This window comes from Lipophrys pholis, assembly GCF_963383615.2.
Source record: "Lipophrys pholis genome assembly, chromosome: 19".
Lineage (NCBI taxonomy): Eukaryota > Metazoa > Chordata > Actinopteri > Blenniiformes > Blenniidae > Lipophrys > Lipophrys pholis.
The window spans coordinates 13,897,759-13,909,904 of record NC_137647.1 but is presented as its reverse complement, the minus strand read 5'-3'; the positions used below and the strand labels follow the sequence as shown (position 1 = coordinate 13,909,904).

General features: G+C 45.3%; 2 protein-coding genes across 6 annotated transcripts; both read right to left on the bottom strand.

Annotated features, from left to right (window-relative positions):
- Positions 1-488: 488 nt before the first annotated feature.
- On the bottom strand, positions 489-3,692 carry lgals3bp.1 (galectin 3 binding protein, tandem duplicate 1). Of its 2 annotated transcripts, none has more exons than XM_080488545.1 (6): positions 3,489-3,692; positions 3,203-3,319; positions 2,747-2,950; positions 2,472-2,606; positions 2,101-2,392; positions 489-2,002 (listed from the first exon to the last, which is right to left on the bottom strand). In XM_080488545.1, exons 2-6 carry the CDS (start codon positions 3,285-3,287, stop codon positions 931-933), a joined length of 1,788 nt encoding a protein of 595 aa, XP_080344671.1. In that variant the 5' UTR covers positions 3,288-3,319; positions 3,489-3,692; the 3' UTR covers positions 489-930. The 2 variants fall into 2 exon arrangements, with proteins under 2 accessions (XP_080344671.1, XP_080344672.1); XM_080488546.1 differs by having other exon boundaries at positions 492-2,002; positions 3,203-3,335; positions 3,489-3,620.
- Positions 3,693-4,997: 1,305 nt separating this feature from the next.
- cant1a (calcium activated nucleotidase 1a) lies at positions 4,998-11,283 on the bottom strand. Of its 4 annotated transcripts, none has more exons than XM_080488482.1 (4): positions 11,115-11,283; positions 6,380-7,048; positions 5,969-6,172; positions 4,998-5,882 (listed from the first exon to the last, which is right to left on the bottom strand). In XM_080488482.1, the coding sequence occupies exons 2-4, from the start codon at positions 7,023-7,025 to the stop codon at positions 5,512-5,514; spliced, it is 1,221 nt and encodes a 406-aa protein (XP_080344608.1). In that variant the 5' UTR covers positions 7,026-7,048; positions 11,115-11,283; the 3' UTR covers positions 4,998-5,511. The 4 variants fall into 4 exon arrangements, with proteins under 4 accessions (XP_080344608.1, XP_080344607.1, XP_080344606.1 ...); XM_080488481.1 differs by lacking the exon at positions 11,115-11,283 and adding an exon at positions 9,416-9,737 and having other exon boundaries at positions 5,005-5,882; XM_080488480.1 differs by lacking the exon at positions 11,115-11,283 and adding an exon at positions 7,367-7,505 and having other exon boundaries at positions 5,005-5,882.
- Between the last annotated feature and the right edge of the window lie 863 nt (positions 11,284-12,146).

The window sequence follows — 12,146 nt, the reverse complement described above, 5'->3', positions numbered from 1 at the left end:
AGAAATATGCAGCTATTTCTCATAAATAATGTCTTATCTTTGCCTTCGGTAAAGGTGAAATTGGTGTTTTGTTTTTAGCATAATTGTATACAAGTGGATATAATTATTGCTTTATAAGAATGATCTAAGACCAGTCCCCCCCCCCTAAAAAAACCTCACTGAATGTAATATCTTCTTCAATTGAAACAAAAATGAACAACCTATAAAAAATACCATGAGGTCAGATTGTCTTGAGACACACAATAAAAGCACATCATCTTTTACGTTTGATTTTGAAACTGTGTTGTTGCCAACCGTGCTCTTTGTTTAACAGCTCACTCTGCATTCAGTCTGCTTTCTTCATGAAGTAGTGAGATGGACCTTGATTTGTTGGAGAAAGGCTTCCACGAGTTAAGATTACACATTCAACCCCTGTGGATTTCGAAGATATAATGAAAATGAGTTATTTATTAGCGCTACTTTGAAGAAAGAAAATAATCAGCACCATGAGAAACAGAGAAGAAGTCACTTTATTTTTTACATGAAAAATAGCAAACATTACAAGACAATTCTGTGATGGAGTTGTAAAAAAAAAAAAAAGAAAAGAAAACTGATCAAAATAAATTTCACGGCACGGTGTGAGTATTAAATTCTGATTTACTAAACGACAAGCAGATACACTTTGTGTGTGTGTGTGTGTAAATATGTGCCTCCATCTTTGATTGTAAATTTGTTTCCATGATTATATGCCCATGTGTGAATAATCCAAAATGATGCTGTATGAGTATATAAGTGTGTATACAAGCGTGTATATATATATACGTACGAATGCCCTTCTGTCGTATGTTGATGCTGTTGAAAAACTTCAAAACAAATCCCTCAAGCTACCGGGCGATGAAGATCTACATGATTCCGATAAACAGATCATTTTATAGTCAGTGTGAGCTTGATTCAGACATACTCTGGTCTCACAACAACCCGGTACGTGTACTGGTCATTAGGACACAGACATGAAGTACCGTTCACTGTAATGGGAGCCAGGAAACCTTTGAAGCCGTGAACTTGACAGACGTACCTGCCCTTGCACATCATCATGACACGATTACGATACAGTATGTCACTAGGATTGTGGTTAGGAGCCAGCCACGCAACAGGAAATGAGTCGCATCTCAGACCTTTCCTTGAACAGTCGCTCGCGCTGTCAAAGACACTTGCCTCCCAGTTGATCGTATTACTCTTGAAGATCAGGCTACTGTGGAGAGGCGTCCTGAATGACACCGACTGAGTATATGGAGCGACAGTGGGATTGTACAAGTAAGGATCCTGGTAATATCCTTGCCTTCTACGAGTGATGAAAGGAGCACTATGTGAACGTGTTTTTTTTGAAGGGTCAACAACGATGCTCCAGGGCGAAGAAGTGTAGATCCTCGGCTGGTAATCAGCACTGTCTTTGCTGAATTTTGGATTGGTGACCAGCTTGCTGAAAAGCAGAATGTTAAACTGAAATGCAGGCAACATTTTCTCACGATACATGGTCTTATGTGAGCTGTACAGAGAAGAGTTGGACTCCAGCTCGTACAGTTTCTCAGCAGGGATCATTGGAAAACGAATGTGGCTCAACAGCTCAGCCTGGCTTTCCGAACTGACGGAGCCTTCATGCTCCGTGATCCATCTCTCCACAGACTGAAGCACAAAATACTCATCTGTTGCCACCAAATCTGACCGGGTGAGAAGAGCTCCGAGGAGCTCTACAGGGAGGCCCGTCCAAGCTGGAGACATGGTCAGGTTTTGGTAGTTCCAGGCAAGGAACTGGATACAGTTTTCCATGAGAATTAAATCGTTAGTCTCCACAGCGTAGTTGTAAATGGACACCTGGCTGTCAAATACGCTGTCATCTGGGACCACTTTAGAAAACAGCCGACCTACATCCTCCATTAGCTGCTGTACCCCGAAGGTAGACGCCATCCAATGGACACAGATCGCAGAGGACAAGGTCACATCTATCTTACGGGTGTAAATGTACCTGATAGAGAGAAGGAAGGTTGAATATTTGTTAAATTTCATGCCCACAAAACAGCTATTTGAAGAAAACAAAAATATTGAATGTCGGATTCAGCATACCTGACGAAAGAAGGAAAAAGCCTTTGGCACGATGAACTGACATCCACCGTGATGTTGGAGATTCCTTCAGAAACATTGAAAAGTGGGAATTGTGAGAGTATCACTTTGTGTGCGCAGATGTTTGTCTGGGCCATCTCTGTGGTCCCGTTCTCCTGTATGTTTTCAGTGGGGCTTCGGACTAAGATCAAGAAGTCACAGCCGTTCCCACTGTCAAAGATCTGTCCAAGGTCGTCAGCGAGACTGATGCTGTGGTCCAGTGAGTGTGTGGAATCAGCGATGGTCTCATTGGTGCCTGGAATCACATCACGATTATTAAAATGGGTAGAAATAGAATGAATCTGTTTGTTTAAAGGGGGAGTTCAGATACCTACTTCCTGTTTGGCAAACAACTCCGACATCTTCCTTATGGCTGCAGTCAGTTTCGCCCCAGCTTTTAAATTCACAAGCAACCAGATGCTTCTCTGTTCCTTTACAGTTAATATCATCCAGCCAAATGGGTCCAGGTGCTTGAGGGGGGTGGTGAGACAAAATGGTTTATGTGAAACCCTCTGCAGTAAGCCAGGAAACGCTTCAATCTGTGCACACAGCTTGATATCTGAAACATCTCACTGCCCTCTAGTGGCGAATGTGTGAAGATTAAGGGCACCTTGCGTGTACTCCCTCCCGATGATCACAGATTTGGCCCCGGGGAAGCTCAGCTGACGACACACCACCTGAGCCTCAGCCATGTCCCAGTTGTCGTCGCACACCGTTCCCCATTGGCCATCGTGGTAGACCTCCACACGGCCCTCAGAATTGCCCACGGAGCCGGACAGCCTCACATTGCCTTCCTGGGGCCTGGGGCTTTTCTCTACACGCACACGCACGCGCGAGCGCGCGCACACACACACACACACACACACACACACACACACACACACACACACACACACACACACACACACACACACACACACACACACACACACACACGTTAATATTAACGAAGGTCACAGCCGCAGAGCTATTGAGCAACCATCTAAGCAGTCATTATCAGAAAAGGTACAGCCTTCAGGGAGGACAAAATCCCTTTTAAAGGCGAGATGTTCTCGATTCGACTTACTGAACATGTTAAATTTCATCGCCCCTGCAGAGACATAAAGGAGGAGAAGCAGCCGCAGAGAGTGAAGACTTCGATGGGTCAACATTTTCTCCGACCGGTGGATGACTCCGAAACACACTACGAAGACAATAAACTATCATTTAAAGTGATGCAATCTTATCTTTTGGTAAACATGTTTTATTCAAAATTACCTCAACAGGTTAATGCGGAGAAACCCTACCTGCAATGTGTGCAATGTCTATAAAACAGTATAGTTTGGGAGACAGATAATATAAAGACATTTTACCTTAGTCCTCTGGATTATAAAAGCTGCACAAAGTGGAGATACCTTCTTCCTCCTGCGACTGCACCTCTTTTAAAAGCAGAGACAAACACCCCACTCCCTCTCTAGTCCCGATAAAGGGGGAAGTTTGGTGTCAGTTTCCACTCACTTTCATTTCACATGAAATCCTACAATGTTGCACAACCAGGTTTATTGGCAAGCTGAAGCATGTCTAAAGCCACTTATGTCCGTTGGATTTGTTTAGTAGATCAGACGTCAGTCGCCCATTTACTGCAAGTTCAACGGTGACAGTATTGTAAGCAAACTTGCACCACAGTGCAGTGACCTCAGCAGCCTCTGGTCCGTTTGTGCGGACTGCAGCGCTTCATTCCTCACAACTTGCATTAAACAACACATCAATCTCTTTGTTATAATCCGTGACAAAAGAAATACGCATAATTGAGAACGGAATTCACCACCGTTGAGTTCATTTTAACGGCGAGCCTATTCAAATTTGAAGCCATGTGCTTGATGTGCAAGAGATGAGCACGGGCAGCAAAAGGCTGTACAACCTGTTGAAGTCCACTCAACCCCTACACAGTTTCTCAAAGCAAACCCTGCCTGCAAATGACCCACGTGCACATGATCGTGCAATACAGCTACTGTGAAAAATGAAAGAAATCCTTGCTACAACCATTTCCTTTTTGACTGAAATGAAAGTGTAGATTATCCACTGAGAAGTGAGTGCATCGCTGCAACTGGCGAATCCCGCCGTTTCTTAACAGTTCCGCTTCCACGGAAAGTCGAAACTCAAGGCGTTGCACAACTGAGCTCTGAGCTGATCTTTCGGTGGAAACGTCGGACCTTTGCGGAATGGATCCCAGATCAGTTTGATAACCACACACGAGGGAATTGTATCGGTTCAGATTTTCATGTGGACGTACTCCGGGTGAAAAATGCCAAAATGGAGCCTTCCCGTGTGTCGTTTACATGTTTCCTCCAGGTAAACTGGTTTCCCGCCGCAGCTGAGAAATGTGTGTTTGAGGTAAACGGAGGATCCAAATTGCGACTACTATTTGAGACTTTGGCAGCTGCTCATTCATCACATATTTCACTTCCCCGCCGGTGGAGGATGAAGAGAAGTAAACGGCCCCAGCCTCATAGTTTTTCTCCATGACAAGAGTTTGGCCTCACAGTTATGACCCTGTGTAATTTTCCGCATTCACAACAATACATTAACGAAGGCCGTGATTACATCTAAATAATCTGTAGTTCGTTGTGGTCGAACTGTTTATGCTTGGAAATCGTGTAAAATGAGATAAAACTAATTCCTGAAAAAGTGCAGGATTTTCACTAATTGGTAAACAAATAATTCTGTGAAAACAAGAACCAAACATGGCCGGAGCTGCCTTCACATATTGGATGCGACTTACTTTGAGGCTACGAAGGTACGTTGTGCTTGAATGTGTCCCCTTTTATTTTTTGGGACACTGATTTCTCGGACTTCTGAGAAGAAATGAAATGAGTCCAGTCAGAAATTAGGAATCATGATTTTACTCAATAAGTACCCCGACTTTCCCCCCCATATACATATAGTACAATACATTAATTATCAAAATATCCTTCAAATAACGTTCTGTTTGGTGACCAATAAAAAAAAAAAAGGGGCTTAAATTATTGATTTTTTTTAACAGCAACGATGCTGTTAAGAATGGAGCAAAGAGTGTAAAGAGAAGAGCCTCAGAGTGTGTAGTATGTGCATCAGAATGGAAAAGAAAATCACAGTCTGGAAATTAGTTTTTGTACATTCATTATAAGAAAGGCTACAGTACCACTGAAAAGCACATTTGGCCTGGAAGGAGAGGACCCAACACAAACCAGATTGGATTAGTCTCACTGGATTGTCCTTCTGGTGGCAACGAACGGTGGAGTTATGGGTTTGACAGACTCGGCGAGGAAGCAGCGAGCGCTGTAAGTTCAACAGTGACGGGACCGTAAACAAACACGAACCGCAGTGCGGTGGTTCCAGTCTCTCTGCGCGAGCCCCTCATATGAACTCCAGCCCCTCGTATTTCACGTCCCCAATCTTGGCTTCGGGTAAAAGGATGCGTCCGTCGAGGGTGAAGGCCGTGATGTAGGTCGCAATCTTTCCCGCGTCTTCCTCCGACTTGAGCGCCAGGATGATTTGGTCGTCGGTGTTTGGCACGAACTTGAAGGAGGAGAAGCCGTGGGTGGGAGTGAGCGGACCCACTCGACTCACGGCGATGTCTCTGAAGTTTGGCGAGCAGCTCAGGACGAGGTTAGTGCCGCGGCGCTCGTCCGCCGTCTCCTCGTAGCGCTTGTTGCTGGCGCGGCGGGGGAGGAAAAACCAGCGCTGCAGGGTGTCGCTCCACGCCGCGGACTCATGGATGAAGTAACCTGTGGCGATTCCGGGAAAAAAAAAATTCAATATCAAAAGAAATAGAAGGAGGCGGTTATAAAAGAGGGCGGAGCTCGAGCCTCACCCGGTGGTACGATCTTTGCGGCAGACTTCATGGACTTGTAGTGAGGAACCCAGTTTTCATGTTGAACGTCGCCTCTGAAGCCCACCACTTTCACCCACTCTGGGTTGTTGTTGACAAACTCCCCTTCGGTGGTCGTCCACTCTTTTCCCAGACCGCCGATGTATAGATGCTCATCCTTCACTGCCATCCATTCAGCTTTGAACCCTGCCCAGAGAGAGCACACCAGCACTCACATACTTATCGGCTCAGCAACCACAATCAAACCACTATTCAGGTGAAGACGGTTTGATTTACTTCAAGCCTGTAAGATTGTTTCACAGACAAACAAGAAGCGAGAAGATCATCAGTTTTATCTGCACATTTATCACTGGTACGTTCAGGTAGGTGTAGCCTTTGCGGACGAACACCAACCTTTAGCAACGCTGCCGTCTCCATCGGGTAAGATGACCCAGGGCACCGCCTTGCCGCCGTCAATATGGTAGACGATACCCGTTCTGTCATCGACGCTGTAGAGCTTCCCGTTGAAAACCACCAGTTCAGACAGCTCCATACCCCTGCCCTTCTCCGACAGGTGGCTTTCCAGCAGGACCCTGTCCGGATCCCACTCCACCGCCACCTCGTCGCCACTCTGGGACACCAGCAGGTAACCCCGCCGCATGTAGCTGAGCCACGTTAGCGCCTTTTCACTGCGGGAGTTTGTGTCCAGGTCGGCGATGACTCCGATGCGATAGCGGGTCCCCTGCAGCGTGCGCTCGGGCGGGCTGAGGGGGTAGGTGTAGTTGTATTGGGAGGTGGACCGCTGGCTGTCCGTGCTCCCAGATTTCCAGCTCACAGAGCTGGGAGGGTGGGGGCGCAGGCCCGAGCTCAAGTGCATGAAGAGCAGCAGGACCAGAGTCAGGGAGGCTGCCACCGCCACGATGGGCCTCCATTTCAGGCGGAAACGAGGGTCGGTGGCGTTGGCCATAGAGGTCAACATGGGGAGGGCTCCGACGGAGATACGCAGCGGGTTCATGGGCTCATCCTGCTCCAGTCGAGTGTAGCCTGCAGGAGCAGGCATGGAGGACGAGGCTCTGGATAAAACTGCAGAAAGACAGATAAGTAGCATTCACAGTCTTTGATGATATTGTTCACCTTGGATGTATACTGGGGAAGAAAAACTTGTGAGACCCGTTTGGTATCAAACACATCTAAAATCCAACTGCAAGGCGTGGTTGGAATCCTATCATGCGTGTCTCTGAAGAAAACTGAGCGAAGCAGGAGGAAGCAGACGACTGGACACATCCATTTGGAAAAGAAAACACGACACAATTTACAGTTTGCACTCAAGTTTTTGACCAAACCAGTTAAAGCATGTCAGCACTGTCGTGACTTGGATTAGGAAAACGCCTACCGACATACTTTCTGTAAGTCGACCGTCTTGTCCTGCAGAGACACCGTTCATCCTGGTGACAGCCAGGGCTGTGTGGACATTATGCGGTGCTAAGTCAGATGAAGCCGAATGGCGATCAGGTGTGTCTTGTGTCAACATGGAGGCTGGGAGGGGCTCGCGGTGGAACAACAAATGGGAGGTGGAGCGGCACAGGTCAAACCGACTGCTGCCACAAAACTGGCACTGCGGTCATTCTTAGAATACCTTCAAACTTCTCAAACACAGTGATTCAAAAGCTTTTTTAAATGGTTAAAAAGAATTCAGACTGAGTGATTTATTTGCACTTTTGTCTATAAAAGGACAAGGAAATATAGAAATATCCCACAATCAATAGGAAAGTGTCCATAATTGCCAAGTCAGTATACAAAAAAAAAAAAAAGAAAAGAAAGAAAAGAATACATATATATTTCACATGATTATATTACCGGTTGCCTGAAAACTATTTTGGTTTGTTTTATTTATATATTTTAATGGGGCACTATGCTAATTCATTGTTGTACACTGGGTGGCAGTGTTGAGTCACTGTACTGCAAGTTAATCTGCCAGGCCTCCTTTCAACTAGATTGTCAAGCGAAAACCTTTTTTTTTTTTTATCTTTTGGGTGTCCATTTACATGACAACGGTGGTCAGAGTCACTGAAGACGCAATACTTTGAAAAAAAGGCTCCCGGGTGTTGAAGTTTTTGAAAATACTCCGACTCCATCTCCGTGAAAATGGGGGTAAATAGTAAATAGTTATTTTACCCTTGCGCGAGTAGATGGACAAAAACAACAACGGCTGGCCTCCGGGGTGCCGTAATTCCCAGTCCACATTCTCCTGGAACTTGGTAGTTTTATAGTTGAGTCACCCAGAATAACAATCCCACTTCATCGTCTGTCCACATGAATGTCTGTGTCCCCGTACACGCGCATTTGTACGTGGTTTCGTCATGAAAAAACAAACCGACAGCCCCAACTAGTGGCCCCACAAGACGACTACAGCCTTTTCAAACTTTCCTACATTTCCGTGTAAACGGACACAGTTTTCAAAACAGTGCGGCGTGTAGACAGGGCCTCAGAGTATCAACTATTATTTATAGTTGGCGGTTGCAGTGGATCAAATATGGGGCAAGATATGCAAACATTTGATGACATTAAATTACTTCTGAACAACTGTGTTTCAAGCATATCATAATAGAGCTTGTAACCTGCTGGGTGTTCATTTACTTATGCTTGAAAAGTAAATTGGGCAATTTTCAGTGGTTAAATGGGCCGTATCATATAACAGCAATAATAATCAGGTTACACAACTTTAGCAGCCAAGAGCATTAGACATTGTTCTGCTCAACAGCTTGTGGTATTCTCATTGGGAGGTAAATGTACAAAAATTGCATTTGAAGAATAAATGGGAGAGGTTAAGTCGGATAACTAGTCAATGTGAGATATACAAAATTGCCGCTGATTTCACAGTTACACTGATTTCCATCACACATAAACAAGACGCATTGTACATTTAATGCAATCAGTCAATAATATATAGCTTATTTGCCTTTTATTTTAAGGGATCATTACAAAGAATGTAAAATTGTATAAGCACGGTGCCTCAAATGCGGATCAACTCCAGACTGATACAGATGTGTTATTCTCCTCGACACACTCTGTAGTAAACAAATGTGGCCTTTCAAGCTGAATCAACAATCCCAAGCAGCTCTGCGCTGCAGCGGAGGGTTCTGCTCCTCCACGGGAACCAACCGCTCGGCTGCGTTGGGCTCGCCACCTTAATTCCAGCAGAACTCTGAGCATCGGGAGCGTCACCTTCTGTGACAGAAACATTTCTCCTGAAAGGAGAGCGGGAGCTGAAAGACTCTTTCATTAACCGGCCCGAGCCAAACAGAACTTCATTATGGCAGCAGGATTGGGGCTCGCACTCCAGTGCCGGACACTGTATCTATTCTCTCTCAGGAAATTAGCTAAACTCCTTAAAAAAAAATAAAGTAAATGTGGCTCTTCCAACAGTATCTTCCCCAAACATGATCTTACCTCTCCTCCTTGCTGTCCTCCTGACCTGAGGCGGACGTTCTCCCATTTATATCACTTCCACAACCCAACCTGAGCTCTGAACTCTCCTGCAGCTCGGATCATTAGCAAAGCGGCCATGACTGGGTTTTGTTGAAGTGCTGAACTTTACCTACACTTGGAGGATTATGACTCGGTCCAAAGGGTCAAGCCCCACGCAGCTATCGTCAATCACACAGCTCATAAGCAATTATTACCCTGCCTTCGCAAAATCATTGACCGGCATGAGATTGAGAAAGCAGAAAGTGCTGCGAGCTAAACAGCAGTCAAAGGCCGACCTTCGGTCTCCACATTCATGTGAATCCTACATAACAGAGGAACTTTGTGACGCAATCGACGGGAGAGTAAGGGGAGTGGAGTGAGACCAGAGAGCGGCCTGATCGCGGCACTGAACCGGGGATGCTAACTTTACTTTGTTATCGACTGGCTGACTGACTTATTGGCTCTTCAATTTAAAGAGTTATCAATAGACACATCAGAGCACCTCACGCTGGTCTTCACCGTTTGTGAGTGCGAAGAGCTTTACAGCAAAAATGTCCTTGCGGGATTTCTTGCATCCTTTCTTTCAAAATCGGCAAGATTACAGTGATTTTTGTTTTGGCTGAGAAATTTAACTGGGCGTTTAGCTGAGAATGCCTTAAACAATTGATATATTACAATATCATTATTATTATTATTCTTTTGCCTGCCTTCGTGGGCAAGGCGCAAAGATTACTTACCCTAGGTGGCCGTTTAATTTTATTATTATTTTTCGGCCATATTTTGGCCCCGTCACTAGTCCTGCACCGTTGGGAGCACGGACACAAGAAGCACATCAAAACGTGCAGAACGTTTGGGAATAGGTTGTTCCGACTTTTGTTAAAGATTCGGCAAACTATTTCTCAATAAAGCCCCCAAAAAACTGATTTTTTGTTTTTTTTTGTTTCTCCACACGAAGCGCCTCATGAAGCGATCAAAGGAGATCAGCATCTGTTGCCGTGGAGATGCAGGAGCAAGTGACAGGTATACAAAATTTCCCTCTGGAATTTTCTAGTGACAATCTGAGCCCTACATTTTACAGCATACTGGCGATACATGCGGAATCTGCACTCAAGCTCAAAGAAAACTTTTGAAAGCTGGACCACATGGGGTTGATGTCTCTCAGCTCTGGGCTGGAGAACAGCTGTGGAGGTGGCCTTCAAAAGGAACACTTCAAACGGACAGAGAGAGAGTGTGTGAGGCCTATAAATGGTTTACTGGAGTGCTTTGAGGCGGATTCTAAATCATCTGCATGTCAAATACTACAGAACAGATGTGCACGGCATTGTGGGTCTGCTTCCAGGTGGATTGTGTCCAATGAGAGCAGCCAGGGGGGTAATTTGATGCTCACATGTGACAGATACATGGACAGGAAACCTTATCTTGTTGGACATCTCTGTGGCTATTTGGGAGTGATGAACCAATGTCTCTCTCTCACTCACACACACACACACACACACACACACACACACACACACACACACACACACACACACACACACACACACACACACACACACACACACACACACACACACACACACACACACACACACACACACACACACACACACACACACAGAGTATTGTCTTAACGCTCGGATGCCATCACAGACAGAGGACACAGAACATGTCCCGTACTCACCAATAGGAGGTTGGCTGTCCAGCTCTCAGGCCACCGGCGGCCGCGGCTCACCGGTGATCATGATATGTTCAGAAACTCTTCTTTCTTTCGCTCTTTTTCCTCCGTTTGCGTTGTCCGGACAGCGGATCATCACTTCCTGCTTGTGCTGATGACGAAAGCATCGTACAGCGATGACGCGTCGGCAGAGCGAGAGATGCTGCCTTCAGGGGCCGTCGGAAAATATGGTGGACAACGTGCCATATTGAAATCCAGCTTTTTTTCTTTTCTTTTCTTCACATACCACCTACAACAAAACGATCACATGGCTTCTTTATGAAAAACAAAAACGGACGATAAAAACTACATTCTCTGCAGCAATTTCTTGCCCACACGATGAAAGTTATTACAGGCACCTATATGAGCAAAACCTCTGTGCAATTAAGATGATAACAGACACATTTTAACTATATTTCAATGACACTAACTGTTGGATTGTTCATCCCAACTAAATGTTCATCTATGGTGTGCAGGCCATATATTCAACAGGTCTGGTCAATGTGCACAAGTTGTTCATCAAGGAACGTAAACTTCTTTTAACTGTTGGAATCATAAGTCGATCCAAGCTTTTCGATCTGCAGTTTTGTACAGAGAATTTGTCCTTTATATCTCCTTTTGTTTATCTATTTATTCTCGACTTGGCTTACTTTCCAGGAAATGTTATTTTTATGTAGATATTCTGTATATAGACAGCATATGTAATTGAATGCTATAAATGATACGTCAAGACAAACGTGTCTGGTGAGTTCTTGGTACATGCGTGGCTTCACCCCTTCCTGTTCCGTAACTTCCTGTCACGCCTGCACGAAACACTGGATTCGATCCCATTGTTTCACGCTCGCCAGCGCAATCGCTAGTCAAATATTTGTCAAAGGAGCGCACAGGAGCTTCAACGAGGGTTGGGGAGGATGTAGTTCGAAAACACAAAGCACACAGCCAGAGGTTCAAAAAACCAAAAGCTTTTATTTGGCACACCTGAGTGATACAGGACACTGT